Source organism: Solanum stenotomum, chromosome 1 (genome assembly GCF_019186545.1).
Source record: "Solanum stenotomum isolate F172 chromosome 1, ASM1918654v1, whole genome shotgun sequence".
Classification (NCBI taxonomy): Eukaryota; Viridiplantae; Streptophyta; class Magnoliopsida; order Solanales; family Solanaceae; genus Solanum; species Solanum stenotomum.
Window position 1 is genome coordinate 14,310,369 of NC_064282.1, and position 21,145 is coordinate 14,331,513.

The 21,145-nt window shown below is 32.1% G+C and overlaps 2 protein-coding genes across 2 annotated transcripts; one reads left to right on the top strand and one right to left on the bottom strand.

Annotated features, from left to right (window-relative positions):
* Positions 1 to 1,368: 1,368 nt before the first annotated feature.
* LOC125862257 (exportin-2) lies at positions 1,369 to 7,284 on the bottom strand. The gene is made up of 2 exons (XM_049542291.1): positions 4,159 to 7,284; positions 1,369 to 1,791 (listed from the first exon to the last, which is right to left on the bottom strand). The coding sequence occupies exon 1, from the start codon at positions 7,101 to 7,103 to the stop codon at positions 4,176 to 4,178; it is 2,928 nt and encodes a 975-aa protein (XP_049398248.1). The 5' UTR covers positions 7,104 to 7,284; the 3' UTR covers positions 1,369 to 1,791; positions 4,159 to 4,175.
* Positions 7,285 to 18,353: 11,069 nt separating this feature from the next.
* On the top strand, positions 18,354 to 21,002 carry LOC125862311 (transcription factor MTB1). Its single transcript, XM_049542362.1, has one exon. The coding sequence runs from the start codon at positions 18,992 to 18,994 to the stop codon at positions 20,807 to 20,809; it is 1,818 nt and encodes a 605-aa protein (XP_049398319.1). The 5' UTR covers positions 18,354 to 18,991; the 3' UTR covers positions 20,810 to 21,002.
* The last annotated feature ends 143 nt before the right edge of the window (positions 21,003 to 21,145 follow it).

Genomic DNA, 21,145 nt, shown 5'->3' on the forward strand with positions numbered 1-21,145 from the left:
GCCACTCAACAGGAGCAAAGTACACGAATATTTAATTGTGCAGAAGAAGAAGTTCATATTTTTTGTTGTCTTAAAATGAGAGGAAATCCCTCTTTTTATAGACAACAAAGGAAATTGTGAACAAATGTTTATTGTGCCTTATCATAAAGGTCACAACTATTTGGAAAAGTTGCAACCCTTCGAAAAGGTCACAACCTTTCATAAAAGGCACAACTCTTCATCAAAGTCACAACTCTTCATAAAAGTCACAACTTTTCATGAAAGGAGAAGGCTAATTTTTGAAATAAATAAATTAAAAGGGAATGTTAATTTGTGGTGGCGCCACGTAAGCGGGCCTAGGGTTCTCTTTTATATATATATATATATATATATGATATGATTTTCCCTTTTTAATTATACCGGACTTTAAGTTCAAAGAATATTATACAATAGGGTGACCAAAGGTGGAAAATATTTACTTGGAAAGGTCAAAAGAGAAATTAAATTCATTACTTATGTGGTATTCTGATAATTTGGACGGCCTATTTAGAAAAATGTCTATCATATTATCGTGTTTGGATTGTCTCTTATTCTTGGAACAATCTCTAAAGCAACGTGTGTTAAACACTATACTAAAGCAGGAATTTTACATTTTGAAAAAAAAAAAAGAAGAAAGAACATAATAATCTGACAATATTTTATAAAAGATTTACCGCAAATATGAGGGATTTTAAATATGTCAAAACTTAATAAAATGAAGTGCCAAAGAGATGACGTTACGTTTGGAAATTTTTATTTTTTTTGGTTACGTTCCAAATAAAAGACAACGATTTTGGTTGCTTTTATGAAATAATTTGAAATGGGTCATTAGCACTTTTGTCGTATTTTGTGTTTGGCCTTTATTTTTTGTCCTCGTCATACCTCTAAATAATACTTAACTTTTAAATTTACATTTCTCGGACTTGACTTCAAATTCTAGTCCCGCTAAGCATAAGTTCGAAACTTAAGTATCAACCATTTGAAGGATCAAACGATTAATTGTATGATTTGAAATTAACAAGATGTGATCCCAAAAGAATTTAGTTTTGGGTAGGAAGAAAGGGTATAATATTCAGTCCCCACATGTGGTCATAGACACTGATAAAATTTGAATCTTTTGGCTTTTTAGGCCCAAAATTGATTGCATGGAAGAAATAGTAGAGTATGCCTGTGAAAACATTAACTTTCATTTGATGATGTTGTTCTATGGTAACTTGACATACTAATTGCTATTCAATCTCCTAGTCCTGTTAATTACACACTGAAACAATGAGCACATTCTCAAAATGAATTTGAAAATAAAATCTTAGCAACCATTATACAAAATTTGACAAGCACAAGACGGTAAAATGACTATGACAACAGCTCAATCCCGAATATTATAGGTGTTTGATCATTTCTATTTTACTTTACCACATTAACATATCAAAATCCTAAATGAAGAAAATCCCCCATCATCACATATGCTCGGACACTCCCACCTCCCTAAAAACAAAAACAAAAAAGAGACTTTCTCCGGCCAAAATGTCCGTGGCAATAGAGGCTACTGCCACTGACGACAGGAAGATGAAAGAATGAAAACTCAAAGCATAATGCTGACTCCACAACAGTAACAGACGAGCTGCAAACTCGATCAACTGTTAGCTTCACCCTATCAGATAGACAAGTGCGACATGCTTCATCAGATCCATAAGCAACATAATCAGACAAGTGCAAGGACACAAACAACAGATTCCAATGTACTCCACAAACCAGTCTTCTTGACCACAGGTCCTGAGAGTTCAACCACCGAATAATTAGGCATATAACGTAGATCACAAGTATGTATTGAAATGAGAAAACAGAGGCCAAACAACAGATTAAAACCTTAAGAAGCAAAGTCATAGCCCGAAACAGAATAAAGGAACCAAAACATGAGGGGATGAAATGCAACTATGAGACAAAATTAGACAACCAAGGTAAAAACTAAGTGCCTGACCCACTTTGATGTCTTAAGCACAAATAGAAGTACAACCTTTTTTTTTGTGTGTGGGGGGCCCGATAAGTATGAATACAAGGAGAACGACGAAGATCCAATGTCAACATCACAAAATTGAACCCAAACAACTTCAACTTAACCTAGTGCACCAGAAGATTCACAAAAGAAAATCATCAATTGCCATACTGTGACTTCAAATTTATAAAGAATAAAAAGCCTGGAAGTCGCATATGATTTCATGCAGCATAGTGAAGTGATTATAAACAAAGATACAAACGCCTGAACTGACCTTGACCATAAAAAATGTGGCATGTGGCCAGTGACCTAATAGATAAACATCTACCTAGTATAAGGTCATCAATCCTGCAGTGGCTTAACAAAAACAGGCACAAACACAATATTTGCACTAAACCCCTGAATCCTGTATTTGTAGTTGAAATTATTGGGATTTTTTCTGTGATAAATGTAGGAAATATTCTGACACAAGAAAACTAAACGATACGCAGTCATAACGTAATGACAGTACATACTAATGCCAATGCATTGTGAGATAGGTAATGCAAAGCATCTAGGCAAGTTTAGTCAGTAAATTAGGCAAACGCCAAAATGCAAAGATCATAAAAGCATCACATTCCTGATTGACGAAAGAAGCAATAAGATTCATATTTGACACCTGCAAATAGAATAACTGACAAAACTAAGGCTGGATGAAGCATGGACATTGCCTACTTAGAAGCTCCAACTTTAGATTTAAAGAAAGGAATGTGGAAATTGAGAGATAGAACACAGAGGCTAGAAGCACAACAAAAAACATACAAACAAGAGAAGTCAACTTGGATCATTTTCTGAAACATGAGGACAAAGATGAACTAAGGCATAGAATTTATTTTTTTGAAGAATTCTCAAAAAAAAAAAAAAAAGGTTCGTCCATGAGTTTGTCAAAAGTGTGCAGACATGTGTCCTTAAAAGCAGCTTGGGCGATATTTCAAGAAGCATCTATGGGTATCAAACCATGGGCGAGGAACCAAACACAAAAGATTAATCCTTTCACAAAGCATACTAGCCTTTACATTTAGAGCTTTTTATTTGTAAGTTTTTTGGTGCAAACTGGTTAATGTACAGCATACCAAATAAAATTGTTCTTTCGAATAAGTCACAAATTACTATATTCTAAAATAAGAACTATGTTTTCTACCAATAACTGAGAAACAAGGCTTTTTAGCTTTCAAAGTTGGTGGATAAAGGGTAAGCTCCTCTGCCTTCTCCACTTAAATACTAGACCTTCTCTCCACCAACCAAGTTTTGAACTCATGATGTGAGCCTATGGAACATCCCGCAATGTACTATCTTTACCATAGAACAAAAGCCCTGGGGAGTGGACAAAGCCTAAGTTCATCAGCATATGTAATAAAAATAAACTTTCTCCTACACCTGTGGGACAGCATCATGAATAAACTTAAAGCTTATTTAAACAAAAGGCAAACGGCTTGGGCTTGACAACTTCCATCATAATCACAGAAAAGAATCTCGAACTGCAAACTAACTTCAATGAACAGGCAACAGACACTTACGAAACAAATTTCAACCAGAAGGGACATGTGATAACAACAACTTGGTGCACTAAACTATCACAATTCCCACAACAAGAAATGCAGCTTAGATCAAACAAAGTAAACGTCCTGCCTTTTTTTACAAGTTAAACGGCCTTACCTTTTTAGCACTTAATGTAATAACATGACCAGACTCTACAACTCAATAAGCACTCGTTTGTTATAGTTTTAACTAAAAGTGCAGAGTAGGAAAAAATAAAAGACTCTTAACTCAAACAACTTCCCGATTACTTGATAATTAGGTAATATCTGCATGCATATCTATTACTATATCTTTTCTTTATCAGTAACATGCATATCTATTATACCAATTAAACTTCCTTCAATTAGAGCAGCAAAAGAATAAATGATTGCTGACAACCTGAACACAGGATTCTAAGCCAAATTCAAGGAATCTTCTGTTCAATGGGTCTAATAATTAAAGGGGTACCACAGTCTAGACAAAACTCCAAGTGTACAATTAAATTTTGATCCTTAAAAATGAGGTATAGTTATCCCACAACGTAAAATGATAATTAAACAGAATCAAAAAGTACAAAGAAGAACGCATACCACCACATGGATTCTTCTTAAACTATTGAAAGATTGTAGGAGCTGCAGAGCTGAAGAAGAGCTGTTTGATTTGCTGGCTCAAGATTTTCTCTAATAAGCTGTGGATATGTTCCAGGGGAAAGAGCAGCAAGATTCGCCAAGGAAGCCACCAAATATTGCTTTGGATCATTCACTTCCTTCAAAGGGTCCTCTTCTTTCTTCCCAGCATTATAAAGATGAACGAAAGTAGCATTATAACCCACAGTCTCCCCAAAGTCTGGAACGTCTGGCTCATCCAACACTCTCTCTTCCTCCGGTCTGGAGAGAAGAGTAACAATACTGTCAAGCATTTTGCCTCGAACCTTGGAATCCAATAATGTTGAAGATTCACAAATTAGTTTTGTTGAAGCAACTGAAGTCAGCTTGAGCTCAACAGACCCTGTGATTAACTTGAGGTTCGGCACCCAAAATTGCTCCACAATAGTCTGAAATACATCCTTCTGAACAGCATTCATTGAAACCACAAGATTCTGTAACCCATGCTTGACCAAGAATAGAGACATAAATATAACAAGATTCTTCAGAAACTTCACTGTTCTGCCATGCTGCAGCCGGTTAAAAAGTGAAACCCAAATGTGGCCCATAAAAGGTGATAATACATCATACCCAAGATTTTCAATAACCGTGTTGAGCACATAAAAACCTTGGTCATCTGTGCTGGGAGATGAAATCAGTGTATTGAAAATACCCAGAACATTAGACAGCCTGCCCTGCTGGTTAAGCTCATGGGGTGCCTTCCGGAGGAATGCTTGGAGCAATCGGACAAGAGCTGGAACATTTGCGGACTTTTTCCATGACTCGGGTAAAAGGAGAATCTCAAAGATCTGTACGTAGTGCTGAGGTACAGGAGGTCTATTCAATTCAACAAGCTGAGCCAACAGCTGAAATGCATAAGGAAAGAATTCACTCACATCCTTAGCTAAGACCATCTGGAGGCTAGGGAAAAGGCTCCCTTCAAAAGCAGATATAAGAGTAGGATCCCTCTCACAGGCTCTCCTAATAAGAACAGCTACTGATTCAAAGAGATAATGATTGAAAATAGGATTCTTAGGGTTCTCGCAGACTCTGTTGAGAACATTTGTCAGACCTGTTATGCAAGCTGAAGCAACATCACGAGAAATTTCAGCAGCTCCTAGCACTCGCATGATACACTTCATTATATATTGATTCTCCTCAGATTCTGGCTTCTCCAGGGCACTAAAAAGGTTAGTCATCAACACTAACAAAAAGGGACTAATATCTGCAGCTGTATATCTTGCTCGTGTCCCATCATCTTTAACTAGCAACAGTTTCTCAATGCAACTCGCAGCATAAGAATGAACCACATTTGACTCTGAAGCAAGGAAACGCACGACATCTGGAAGTAATGCCATTGCAACAGCCTTTGGCAGCTGATTTCGGAACATAGTAAAGAACTTCAATGCACCTGCCTTCAACATTGGAAAGGCATTCACATCCCTACTTTGCAACTCTGGTACAATAACTGACCCGAAAAAGTTTTCAACATCTACAAGATCAGTTGATACTGAACTACCACCTGCCTTCTTAGTGGCAAGGGAGACAACCAAATAGATAGCGCAATCCTTATATTTCCAATTTGCGTCTGGATTCTGGGAAAACAAACCCAAACAATTTTTTATCTGAAGGGAAACCTTCGCTGTGACCTTGTCTTTGTAATGCATACCAATGCCCTTGAGCAGTTCACATGCAATCCTCCTCCTTGTGTCAAGATCACTCCCTTCCATATCCCGTCTAATAAACTCAATATAGTTCATTTCAAACAACTCCTCATCCTCGTCTCTCAGCATGACATTGGGAATAACAATACTCTGACAAATCTGCTCCAGAATGTCATCTCTTTCAAACAAAATATGATGCACGCTAGTACTAACAGTGGTTAAGAACTTGATTGCAGTAACAGTAAGTCGTTCCCTACTAGAAGATGCAGATGAAGCCACAAGAAGACTCCATACAGCCTCCACAAACCCACTTAGATACTTCTGAAACAGTTCTTCCTCCTTCTCCATATAGAGACTAATATTCTCACACACTGCAGCACGCAGTCCATCAACAACAGCAAGACCATCATCCCCAGTGTCCTCAAGCACAGGGTATTTCACAGTGAGATACTTCTTAAACTCGATCATCCACTCATCCATATGGTCCTCAAAAAACTCCGGCAACTCTTGAAAATTCAACGAATAAAATATCCTACAGCACAACCTCTGAGACTCTATGTAGAGTTTGAGGGTTGCGGCATTTGCAGCCCCACACGCCACTGCTTGATCGATCAAATTCACAGTTCTTTTAAACACTTCCAAAAGTGGCTTTGCAAAGTTATCAAGACAGTATTTCAAATCAAGAAGCAACTCATTGGTCTTAAACTGATAACGGAACTTCTTAAACAAAGAATTAATCGTAGCTAAAACACCATTAACAGAAGCATAATCATTTGCTTGTGTTAAAGTATCAAGGTTGGCAACAAGCTCAGGCAACAAAGTTTGCCAAGCTTTTGGGAAATCATGCTTTCCAATCACAGCCAACGCTTCACTGAGCTGAGATTGTATCTTAGGTGAGGACTTAAGCATAAGAGAAACAATCAAGCTCTTAATAAGCTCCTTTTCAGGGTCGGAAATGGGGTTTAATGCTGGAAGATTGGGTTCTTTAGGAGGTGATGGAGCCCAACGAGCCTTGAGGTGGTTTTTGAAGTTAACAGCAGCAGATTGACGGATCTGCTCATCAACAGAAGGCTCAGCTACAAGATGAAGCACGGCGAGACCATAGTTAGATCTCTCGGAGGCCTCAGAAAGTGCTGTTTCAGCTCGACGGCGAGGCTCCGGTAACGGAGATAGCGTATTAAGGAAGCATTGAGAGAGAAATTGTGCGGTTTCAGGGTTCCACTCCATTTTAGGGTTTTACAGAGATAAAGAGTATTACCGGAAGCGTATAACCTATATAAATACGTATAGTATATAGATAGAACTAGGGTTTTGTGGGAATTGAAAAGAAGAAATGGAAGAGAACCAATGGAGATTGAAGAATTACCTTTTTCCCAGCGATGGATTTGCGATTGGCAAGTTTGAACAACTGAGTGAAGGAAGAATTAGGGGGAATTTGGAATTTAAGCTGCCTCTTTCTTAATGGGCCTGGGCATCTAATTTTGTTATTGGGCCTATCATGTTTTTTTACCTTTACCTGGACTGGCCATTGGGCAAGTTGTGAGTTTAATTTGATAATTGAATTTCCACATATTCATCACTGATTTGTCTTATGTTAACAAAATACTTCCTATATGATCTATGTGGTTCATGTTTTTTAGAATTTTCTTTTCTCAATTCTTCAAGAAATATATATATATATATATATTATCATAGCGAACCTAGTATTGTTATTAAGGGTTATAGTTAAAATGACTACGAATACTAACTTGGCAAAGTTGAGTGACTCTGAACAAAGTTGAATAACTATGGTAGCCAATTACAATAACCAATTACTAAAAATTGAATGATCATCCACATCTCGCTAATCCTAAAAAGATGAATGCTCGTCTTTCTTTCCATTCATATTCATGAAAAACAATAATGTTTGTTCGTTGTTACTCATCGTTAAGCTTAATTAAGAAGTCTCAACAGTAAACAATGTTCGCCTCGATTAGCTGGTAATATAACTGATTTCACGATAAAGGTTAGTAGTAAATATTTCTATTTAATAAAAACAACTGTTTCTGGTTTGTGCATAGGTCCAACCAAAAACCCAAGAAGAAATCAGGGCTGACAAGTAAGTTTTTGGACATGTCCATTGGGTTCAAATAAATAGAGTCCTGTTAACAAATAGCCCAACGCAGAAAACAAGGACTTATACATGATTATCTAAGTGGAGTCAGAAAATTATAGGTCCATTTACAGAACTTATGCATAAAATTTTGTATACTTAAGTGATATACAATTCACATAATTGCAAACTTTGAAGGTGCTATTAAGATACAATACGTGAATTGTATATCCTGAAGATATTCAACCTATAAGCTCTAATAATATAGTATACCTAACGCCTACCAGGTATTTTGTGGAAAAAAAATTCACTCATCAAGGAACGATAAATGATAATGCATCATAAGTAGGCCAAACGAATGATACAAATTCAGTATTATTTCCTCAGTCCTCTCCCTTGGCATATATAATTTATAAATATTTTGTGTAATTAGAGATTTGGCATGGTAATCGTCAATCTCGTAAGTACAATAAAATATATTATGATCAATATTACGCATATGACTCTAATATTGCTAAGGGAATGATATATGAATATGACAAAGATAATTAAATTTGGATTTGAAAATACAAACATTAGATGGATGCTGTTGGATCACGTTTGAGCCCACCAAACAATTTAAGTTTGAGGAAATTTCACAAATAGCAACTATAATAAACTTAATTAGGCTTCTTAGTTATAGTTTACATATTTACGGGCTATAGCTATAGTTTAAGATGCTAAGGGCGACCTCATTTGTATAATTCGCGTGGACGTTTGTATATTTCACGTCTACTTGTATAATTTAGCTATTTTCATTCGTATTTGTATAAACTGGTTAGTATCAATTGATTTTTATTTATTTTTGTATAAACTTGAAATAACAAATTTATACAAACACAAACAGCTAAACTTTAAATAATTATACAAATTATATTATACAAATTCCGAAAATTACTCGTTTATACAATTGAAACTCGGCCGCGTAATTTTTTCCTGAAAATTAGTAACGAATGATAATTAATTCAAATTATAGCTATGTTAAATAATTAACTAGTATACGTTTACTTATCCGCAGAATTTCCCCACTTAAGATTATGTAGTTTAGGCCGATACACTCATTTTTTTTGGTGTTGACATGGCCATGTACTTCAAAAGAGAGCCCCCTTCAGTTGTTAGAGAAGCATGGAAAACCATCCTAAAAACGGTGTGAATTAATAATTCATTTCCGAATCATTGACAGTCTTAAAAATACATTTTTACTTAGTTAATTGAACTTAAATACAATTCGATCTTGTAAAATAAGTAAAATACTCTTTTAAATTCTCGCCAAGTTTAGGAGTATCTCTCGATTTTTTTTATTAAAAATTTCATGTTCCTATAAGAGTTTAAGACCACTTGTTATGTCATGTGACAGATCCAGATCGGAAGTGTATCTAAATTTAGTTAGTTAAGTAAATTAGTGTTTTTAAGATTGTCAATACTTAGTGAACGAAACTAATAATTTACACCAAATTTAAAAGTGTTGTCAATACTTCTCTCACTTTAATATTACCCTCACATTTAAACACCTTAGTATTCGTAGCATTTGGCTTAAAAACGACGAAATCTCCCTTGAAGAATAAAACAACGTCCTATCATTTTCGGGTTAATACCTCAAATGGTCACTCAACTATCCACTTTTGCCTCAGAAAGTCACTCAACTTTTAATTTTCACTAAAAAGTCACCATGTGTGTGACTTTCTGAGGAAAGACTGGATAGTTGAGTGACCATCTGAGGTATTAACCCTATCATTTTCAGACTAAATTTGGGATCCACTCATCAATTGATTGTTTGAGAAAAGTGGATACACCCATTCAAGCAATTTTTATAAATTTATTCATTATGCATTTTGCATTACAAGTCTGTATCAAACAGTTGATTCCAAAAATAATATCCTCTCAAATTCAATGAACTTATACGTACTTTGCCCGTATATCTTCAGGAGACCAGAAGTACTCCACATTTGGAGATAAAAAATATCTCATATTACACCTTATCTCACGTACCATACTACTCCAAAGAGTTTTATAATCCAAGGCCAATTGTGGAGTTGGGATTTGTAATTTTGCAAGTAGACAACCAAAAGGTTGGAGGACATTTAAAATCTGCACGTAAAACTTTTGACCAAGTTCAATTAATTATTTGGAAAAAAAAAAAAAACATAACATAACTTTTGACCAAGTGCGCGCGGTTGGGTGGATCACGTGATGTTCTCACGCCATTAAGTTCAAGGAGCACGTGAACAGTGTGACCTCTTTCTCTTCTTTTCACATAACAAAGTAGAAATTTCTTTTGGAATATTAAATTTTTTCCATCGGCTGGTTTTCCTAAATTATAAACAAGAAAAAAATAAATATATTTCTTGATATATGTAATTTTGTAAATGAAATTCTACTCCCATAGATGCATGGTGTTAGTTGATATCTAACATGTGTGTTTAAAGATACTCCCTCTATCTAACAATAATTGTCAATTATTAATTTTTTATATTTAAAAAAAATTATAAATAAAAGAATAATTTTTATTATATCACAATTTAAATATACTCCCCCTATTCATTTTTATATATCATCCTTACTATAAATAGTTGGTCCATCATACTTGTCATTTAATAAAATCAATGCATAAATTACAATATTCTTCCTATTATACCCTTAATAGTTAATTAGTCTAGAAAATAGATATTTGACCAATTTCGGAAAACTAATAAGTAATTAATGTTCATTATAATTACTTCACACATTGATTAATTACTCTATAAAATCTTATTTTGAAAAAAGAAATTTTAACAAACAAATTAAAAATAAAATATGGATTTATTTATCATTTATTGAAAAATTGACTTCAGAAAAACATCAAATAAAGGTAGAATTGTAAACTTAAGTAGTTTCTTAATGCAAGTAAAATCTAAAAAAATGACATATAAAAATAAACGGAGGGAGTGATTTCCTAAATACAATGTATGGAAAATATGATAGGGAAATAGCTATAATTAATGATAAATATAAATTAGGAATTAAATACAAATTGTTCATTGATTTCATAAAGTGGACAAGTATTGTTGGATATCCCAAAATAATATAGTGAACGACTATTGTTAGACTGATGGAATATTAGTTAATTTAGCGGTGGCATTTTAGTCATTGAATTTGGTTCTAAATTTTTTTGTCCAATGGTTCACAAAAGTTAATTCTTGTGCATGTTTTATTAATTTTTAGCTGTGCAAAATTTGGGGTGGAATTTTTTCCCATTTTTTCTTGTCCATTTCTATTAAATTTCGAATCAAAAGAGGTCTGATATTAAGCTGGAGTGCTTCTTATATGTATAACTTTCTTCGTTTATTTTAACTTACTTATTATTAATAATATTTTAAAAAATATCTGAATTAAGTGATAGTTAACAGGTTTGCTTCCTAGACAAAGGGTCAATTTGATGATTTGTTTAAAGGAACTTTTGTGATTATTCCATTTTATTTTCTTGTCTTATTTTTTTAATATGTTATATATTTACAAATTACATAAATAATATTATAAAACATTATAATTAACAACATAAAATATTAAAAAGACACATAAAAAATTTAGTTAACTTTCATAAAATGAAACAAAGAAAGCAACATATATTAAAAAAATGTATAAAAATTGCTATAAATTATAATAATTAATAATTTAAAATATTAAAAGATCAATAAAAAAAATTGGTTATTGATTTTTGAAATTCTATCTTGGAAAAAGGACAAATATATTACTGATTTATCGTAAATGGTATGCGGATACCCTATGTCATACTTTTAGAACATTGGTTCCCCTGTCGGCAAAAAAGTAGAGCATATATATCCTTTATACTAACGGACATACATGTATCATAATTTTATCCACTGATCCGACATTTATTAAATACCGGATCAACGGATAAAATTGTGCCACGTGTCCCTATTTAGTCTTCTATTAGAGTGAATGACATTTATGCTCTAGTTTTTGGACGGCAGGAACACCAATGTCCCAAAAGTATGACGAATGATATTTACATATTATTTACAATAGTTTTAAGGTATATTTATTTTTTCTCCTTTTATTTTTATCATATAAATTGAGAAAAAAAAAATATTTATCACTTAAAATTTACATTTACATAAATATATGTAGTTATAGTAAAAGTAAAAGAGAAAATAAGTAGATTGTTATATGAAATTGGAAAAAAATAGGTGGCTAAAATTGTTTTTTAGCGAGGATTCACATGGGTTTTTGGTATTGTAATTTGAAATGAACACGGACGACACGATTCTGTTGTTACATCAGCATCACCTAAAAAGCTAAAAGACTAAAAATGGGAAATTCATGCCCCACATGCCCAACGCCTATCTTAGTTATACACTTAATAAATGCATAATTCAATGCACATCACGTGCCTCATACAACTCATTCACGTGCTCTTCACCACCATTTTACGTCTGCCTATCAACAAATCACAACTAACAAAAAAATAGTAACACAAACTCCTCTACTTTTTTTACTTGTCAAGTTTTTATTTGACACATTTGTTAAGAAAAACAATCATTAATAGGGTGTTTATTATTTATATGTCACCATTTTAAATTTCACATTCTTAAAGAATTATGTATGTTTATGATTATACTCTTATTCACTTGAAGTCAAGTTTTCAATAAATAAACATAAATTACTTTATTTTGATTAAATAAATTGACCAATGAGCATGAATTAAACATTTAGTTTTTTTTTTATATTGATCAAATTCATATTCTCAGTGAGATATAAAGAATAGTGACATTTATACATTGATTTTATGAAATAACAAATATTAAAGACTAACTATTTCCAGTTAAGACGACATATAAATAGGAACGGAAAGAATAAAATGTTAAACATATTTAATTACTATATTTTTTAAAGACGTTAACTAAATGTTAATAAATTGAAATATAATAGAATTTCTTACTTGATACGTAAGTAAAAATGAAATTCAAATTAGAAAATTATTTGAGAAATAAATAGGGACACATAGAATATATATATATATATATATATGATAGATGTATGATTAAGAAATTTTACTATAGTCTACTAGGTGTGTTTCATGTCTCATCCTTTTAATATATATATATATGGAATTAAATTGTATTAAATATATAAAAGATTCTAGGTGCTGGTTTACTTTTGTGGTTTATTTGTTGGTCGAATTCGAGGTGATTGAGATGAGGCCACGTGTTAGTGAGTTCGTTGAATGAGTGCCACGTAAAGAGGAATTAGTAGTATAGTACTGTGGTGAACGTGTTGAGTTTCTTTTTTGCACAAGAATATTAAATAAGTAGTACTAGTAAAGTATTCTGTCCCTAATTATTTATTTATTTTTTTATAATTATTTCTAATTATTTGTTTATTTTAATAAATTAAAAAAAGACAAATTTTTTTACATATTATATCCTCAATTAATTATTTTTAAAAAGATAAAACTTTTTAAAAACATTACTTCATAATTATTAGGGGACAAAGGAATAATTATTTGGTGAAATGTAGTCATAAAAGAAAAACCCAAAAGGCGTGACGGCCAAGCAGGCGCTGCGTGACGCATTTTTCTCCACTTTTCACGTGAGTTTATCCACACCCCCAAAACTACTTACTGCACTGCTACTTCCTTTTTGGTACATAGAGTTGGGTAAAAATATGTTTTATATTTATTAATTTAATGTATAAAAATATATTTAAAAATAAACTCTGATTATTATTTTTTCGTTTCTTTCATATTCGTTTTCATTTTTATAAACACATTATAAAATTAAAGGTTGAATAAGTTAGAAGTTGTGACATGAAGTTGAATAAAGTTTTATATTATTTTTTGGTCTCGATGTGGTACAGATACATACTCGAGAATAACCAATTTCTTATTAGATTTTAAAATATTTAAGTTGTTGATTTATAATAATTTGTAATTTTCACATAATTTGTGTTACTATCTTTATTTTAATTTATGCAATGTTGATGGAATTTTGGGAGCTAGACCAATTTTTAATATTTGTATTTAGATATTTTAACTCGTTATTTCTCGTTATTATGATTTATAATATCTTTTGGATAATTTCTAAATACATATAAAATATTTAAAGTAATAATTTAATGTCAAATGACCAAATTATCCTTTATTAAAATCTAATGACTAAAAGCACCAACGTCGTCGAAGACATATGTGGTTTTAATTACTTATATGTAGTAGTAAAGTAATTAGTAATAAGATATCAAGTCGAGTCAGCAATTAAAAGATAGAAATCGCACTCAAATAGAGATTTGAGTGGCAGAGAAAAAAAATGTGCAAGCTAATTTATTCCAACTTTTAAATTAAAAAATGAGATCCGAATATGTAAATATTAAATTAGCATTGTATGTACAAAAAATATATATATATCAACATTACAAATCTGACTTAAAAGTCAAGCCTAGTGTGTAGTCGTACTTAGACGAAACGGTGTACATTTAATTGGAATGCCGCAATTTTTTTATTTGACTCTCAACACCCAAAAAAAAATATTCACTCCGTTTACTTTTACATTTTCAATATAAATTTGACACATCTTTTCTTATAAATTTTAGTAATATAGATAGCTAAAAAGCTAAATAGTTATTTATATCTTAATTTTTCAATTTAGATAAATATAAATATCTATCTATTTATTTAAATATGACAAATGAAATGGACGGAAGTAATATAAATTTGTACGAAATAGGATAAAAGCAGAAAATATTGTAATTGTTTTGATTGAGAATTGAGATGATAGAAAGCAACTTTAGTCTTACAAGTTTATTTTTGGGTCACATGTCATGAAATAGTCTCATCTACATTTTCACGAGTTTCTTCCTGTTCAGATTGTTCACGTTTTTTCGTATTTAATCAATCACCATTATAATCCCACTACTAATCCCTGATTACCACTTACGTAATCACGTTTGTATTATAGCTCTAATCCATTTTCACAACCACCGAAATTAACTGAGCTATATTAGCCATGATTAAAGTTGCAATTGCAGTTTAATATTTTTATAAGGGGACAAGAGAGACTTTGTTATAAACACCCTTACTTTCAATCTTAAGATTGTGAGTTCGAGTTATTAATGATAAAAATGTAAAGATATATGTATCGTATTCAAGATTAGTTAAGAATTATAATTTCACGACATAAATTTATTGTAATAATTTTTATTTTTTTAGAAAACTTTTTAACATCAAAATAATCAAATTTGTTCTTGTACTATTTGAAACTGAACTATTTTAGATTTACCAAAGTTATAATAGATAAAAAATAAAATAATGGAAGACAAAATTAAGTAATTCCCCTTTTTTTTAATAACAGATGAGTAAGTTTAAACTTTTTCCCTTTGACAAAATATTACTGTAATTTTTTTTTCTTTCTGAAAATACACAAATCTTACATGAATTATGAACTTAACAAGTGGGACCCACATGGGGTCCACATTCTTGCATGACTGAAAACTATAGGTTAATTTATAATATTGTTATATTATAGTAATAAAAAGAATAGTGATTAGGGTAGCCCCACATCTTAATGAAGCACATTGGTTTAGGAATAAAAAGTTACAGGAGCCTTAGATTCTACTCAATTTGGCCTACTGGTGTGTTGGAAAAAATCAAATGCCTAATTAATATTAATCCCTTTCTTTTGTTACCTAGGATTTGCTTTTCACTTTAGCCCTTTTTACTTCATCATATATTCACATGATATTATCACTTTCTTGCTCATTGAGGAATGAAAATATTATAAAAAAAATTAATTAATAAATAAAGTGTTAGTCTATCTGAAACAATTTCTATATCTTAAAAGATAAAAATAAAATCTATATATATTTACCATCTTTAGACTAATTTATAAAATTGTATGAAATATGTTATTATTTATAATAAATAAAAGTGAAATTAAAGAAAAGTTTAGGTCCGTTTGCGGTATCAAACAAAAAAGCACTAAATTATTATACTTTATATTTATAATTTTTCTATAAAATTACGCATGCATGTCATTACTTATTATCGGAATTGTCGACAATAATATTCGTTCATCCGTCCTAATTTGCTTGGCTTTTACTTATCGATGGTCTATTTGACCAACTGTCATAGCTAAATAAATTATAGAGTACTATTTTAATTCTTATGTTTCTTTTATTTATATTTAATACACACTTTTTTGTCAGCTTTAAAATATGTTTTTATGTTTTATAACTCATTAATTTTATTTTATTATTTTAAGATTATGGAGGACCTTTTACCCCTGTACTATTTAATAGTGTATTTTAAAGATATATATATCTCCACGTGGATACATTACTATTTAAAATGATGAAATATTTATGATGTCCACGTAGACACATATATACCTTTAAAATACACTATTAAATAGTACAGGGGGTAAAAGGTCCTTTTCAAAGTTTGGTATCGTAACAACAATTTCGATCAAAGTTGAAGTATTTTTCAGACCTTTTTCCCTAATTTAAATAACTCTCCACATTTATTAAACCAACTATAAAAGTGAAAAAAAAATAGTTAATTCTTCTCTACTCCTTTCATTTCAAATTAATTGAATTGTTGACTTTTTTATTTTTTTTTCAAATTAACTTAATTGTTCAAATTTCAAGACTACTTTTAAAATATTCTTCCAATTTTACCCTTCATTAGTTAGTATTGGTATTAATTATTAATTAATGTTTAGTTATTTGAATCATAAATTTGACAATAATTAATAAGGGTAAAAATGGAAAGTTATGCCTAATTTATGTCTTAATCTTCTTTTCTTAAAGGGTGTGAAACACCTCAATAATTTAATTAATTTGAAATGAAGGGAGTATTTTTTTTAAATCAATAAGTATTTTAAACTAATTATATTTAATAAATATGATAAATAAATTGAACAAAGGAAGTACTAGTCATCAACTGATCATGATTAGCTAAAGATGAGAATATGGATTAGCAGAATTGGATTAAAATTATAGATATAAGAGGGGCAATTTGTGATTTAATTCAAATAGGGAAATACTATCAGATCAGATCTGATAGTAATCCATAATGAGGACGCATGTGATTTTTCATTCCATTTTACAAAGTTAATGATATGATTATTTCGAGAAGTGAATAAACATTTTGAGATGGAGAGAGTTGATAGTGATGGTGACTCGTGCTTATCATAAATAGAGAGAAGTATTATATTAGGAGTGTTTTGGTATGGTTAAAATTTTTTATAGAAAAATAAATGAATATCATACTTATTTTTTATTTTGTTACTTAATAAAACAATTTATTATTTTAAAAATATTTATTTATAACGTAGATAATATTATGAAAGGAGTGTGGGGTGGTAGGATAGAGGTTACGAGGGTAATGGTGAATATGAAGTTTGATAAAGACAGCTCATAAAATTACTCATGGATATATATAATTTTAATTATATATATGTAAATTTTTTAATACATATTTCTACATATCTATGAACTATCCGAATGAAAATTCTAATTCTGCATCACGGGTCAAAGAGGGTAGGACACAATTATTTTCCCTCACTTTTTCTCATACTTTAAAAAAAAAATTACTCTATTTTCCTAAAGAAAATGTACAATCTCGATTCTCTTTTATTTGTCACTTATTCTTAAAATATATTTTTATTTAAATACTGGTCACTTTTGACAATATCTAAAAATAAATAAATTGTTTTTTCATGTTTTAACCTTAATATTAAATATTTATTATCAAATTATTTTTCAAAACCTAATACTAAATATCATTTAATAGGATATAGTGTAACCTATATCAATTATTAATAACTGTGCTAAATCAACCGGCAATAAAATAAAAATGAACGGAAGAAGTATTTTATACATAAAAAATTTGACCAACCTAAAAGGAAAAAAACTCTCAACCAAACGCACAAAAATCTAGATAGGTGCTATTTAAAGTGTGCACATGTTTTTTCATCCTTTCTTAACCACGTGTCAAAGTTAAATTTCCATTTACAAAAATTAAAAATAAATAAGGGAAGTGTTAAATAGCCAAAAAATTTGACCAGAAAATTAAAAAACTATAATATTTTTTTAATTTTAAAATAAACTAATCTTTTTTCTATTTTTTACTTAATGTGTTAAAGTTAAAAAAGATAAAATAACATAACTAAAATATCATTCTGATCAAATTTTAACTAAATTTTCTAGCCAAAAGATTTTTCCAACAAAGAAGAAAACCGTAAATAAAAGTACTCAATGGCGACTGTTCCCCAATCACGAAAAAGCATGTTCGTATTTAACCCAACCACGGTTAACGATTTTTAAACATTTAAACTCTATCACATACATACAGTTGGGATTTAGAACAAACCCAAAAACTTTGCCTCCCCTTAACTTCTCTCTCTTTTACTTTGCAACAAAATAGAGAAAACATCATCTTTCATTTTTTTTCCTGAGAAAACCACAAATCTCTCTTTATTGAGAAAAAACTATAATAATTCTCCCAATTGAAAACATCAGTTTTGTTGCAGAGCTCAAAAGTTTTGCTTGTTTCTGTTTCTTAACTGCAACTGCAGTGCAGAGTTACTGGTGTGTATTTGTTTGCTGCTTTTAACCAATCTTTGTTTCTTTTTTTGTCCATATATATGCATTTTTATGTCAAAGTTTGTTTCTTTTCTGGGTATTTTCTGATAGTTACTGATACCCTTTAGATTTTCAAGCTTTTGAGATCTGAAATTTGAGGTATGGACAATTGGGTTTTCAATAAAAAGAAGAAGATCAATTGTTTTGAATCAAGTTAAGATGGGTTTATTTTAGATTGGTTAATTGGTGTTGTAAAATGTGTTAAAGGTTGAAGCTTTGGAGAAAAAAAAAAAAAGAAAAAGAATTGTCTTTTTAGTTCTTGTTTCATCTTAGGAATATAAAATTTGGAATCTTTTTTTTTTTGGGTGTTTTGTAGTTGAAGGGATTTTATTTTACTAGGTAGATAGATATGGTTACTGGGAATATGTTGTGGAGTGGTGAGGATAAAGCTACGGTGGCGGCTGTTTTAGGAAAGGAAGCTTTTGAATATTTGATGTCTGGCTCTGTTTCAGCAGAATGTTCTTTAATGGCAATAGGGAATGATCAGAATTTGCAGAATAAGCTTTCAGATCTCGTGGAATGCCCAAACGCCGCTAACTTTAGCTGGAATTATGCCATCTTTTGGCAAATTTCGCGGTCTAAGTCAGGGGAATTGGTGCTAGGGTGGGGGGATGGGTGTTGCAGAGAGCCTAAGGAAGGAGAGGAGCGTGAAGTTAAAAGGATTTTCAATCTACGCCTCGACGATGAGGGTCAACAAAGGATGAGGAAGAGGGTACTTCAAAAGTTGCATATGTTATTTGGTGGAACAGATGAAGATAACTATGCTTTTGGATTAGATAGAGTTACTGATACTGAAATGTTCTTCCTTGCCTCGATGTATTTTTCGTTCCCTCGAGGAGAGGGAGGTCCGGGGAAGTGTTTTGGATCAGGTAAGCATTTGTGGTTATCAGATGCATTGACATCTAATCTAGAGTATTGTGCTAGATCTTTGTTAGCTAAGTCTGCTGGTATGCAAACTATTGTTTTGATTCCAACTGATGTAGGAGTTGTGGAATTGGGGTCAGTGAGATCAATTCCGGAAAGTTTGGAGCTATTACAGAATATAAAATCTTGCTTCTCGTCGTTTTTGTCACTTGTTAGGGATAAGCAAGCAGCAGGTATAGCAGTTGTACCTGAGAAAAAAGAGGGAAACAATCCCCGCCTTTCCAACTCAGGTGTTGTTACTGAACGAACAGACGGAAATCCTAAGCTATTTGGGCATGATTTGAATTCGGGTACTCACTTTAGGGAAAAACTTGCTGTTAGGAAAGCGGAGGAGAGGCCATGGGACACCTACCAAAATGGTAACAGAATGCCATTTGTGAACGCACGGAATGGTTTAAATCCTGCTTCTTGGGCTCAATTCAGTAATGTGAAGCCGGGAAAACCTGTGGAGCTCTATGGTCCTCCAACCCCAGGACACAACCTAATCAATGGTGGAAGGGAAGAATTCCGCTTGAACAACTTCCAACATCAAAAGCCAGCTGCTAGAATGCAAATTGATTTCACCGGAGCAACCTCGAGACCCATTGTTTCGCCAGCACACACTGTTGAGTCTGAACATTCAGATGTTGAAGCTCCGTGCAAGGAAGACCGTGCAGGCCCAGTGGATGAAAAGAGGCCTCGAAAACGTGGAAGAAAGCCAGCCAACGGAAGGGAAGAGCCTCTCAATCATGTAGAGGCGGAGAGGCAGCGGAGGGAAAAATTGAACCAGCGGTTCTATGCCTTACGAGCTGTTGTTCCGAATATCTCCAAGATGGACAAAGCTTCCCTCTTAGGGGATGCCATTGCTTACATAACTGAGCTGCAGAAAAAACTTAGAGATATGGAATCTGAGAGGGAGCTGACACTAGGAAACACTTCAAGGGATGCAATCGCTTCAGAAGACAGCCCGAGTTCAGATATTCAAATCCGAGGACCCAACATCAACATAGAAGCTGCCAATGATGAAGTCATTGTAAGGGTGAGCTGCTCACTGGAAACCCATCCACTATCTCGAGTCATCCAAATATTCAAAGAGGCACAAATCAACGTTGTTGAATCAAAACTTTCCGCGGGGAATGGTACTGTGTATCACACATTTGTCCTCAAGTCTAGTGGATCTGATCAGCTGACTAAAGAAAAGTTGCTGGCTGCATTTTCCAGTGAATCAAACTCGTTAAGGCAACTTTCACCGGTAGGGCAATAACAGTATCATGTTTTTTTTTTTATATATATATATATATACTCCAGTTGTTAGGGATATAAATGTAGTGAAGAATCCATATCGTAGTTTTTATTTTATTTTCTGCAGAAAATTTCGTATACATCAGTTCAAGATAGGTGGAAAATAACTATCTATGGACAAAGTAGTAGCAAATTTTCCGTGACTGTCTATAGTACACATTTTCTATCATAATGAAGGCTAAGATTAATTAATTGCAAGCTTAACTACCATTAGCATACTGTTCATCATTTATATCATCGAAGATCCAAGATGCACGAAAGAAGGTACTATATAGTACCTAAATTTATTAGAATTCTT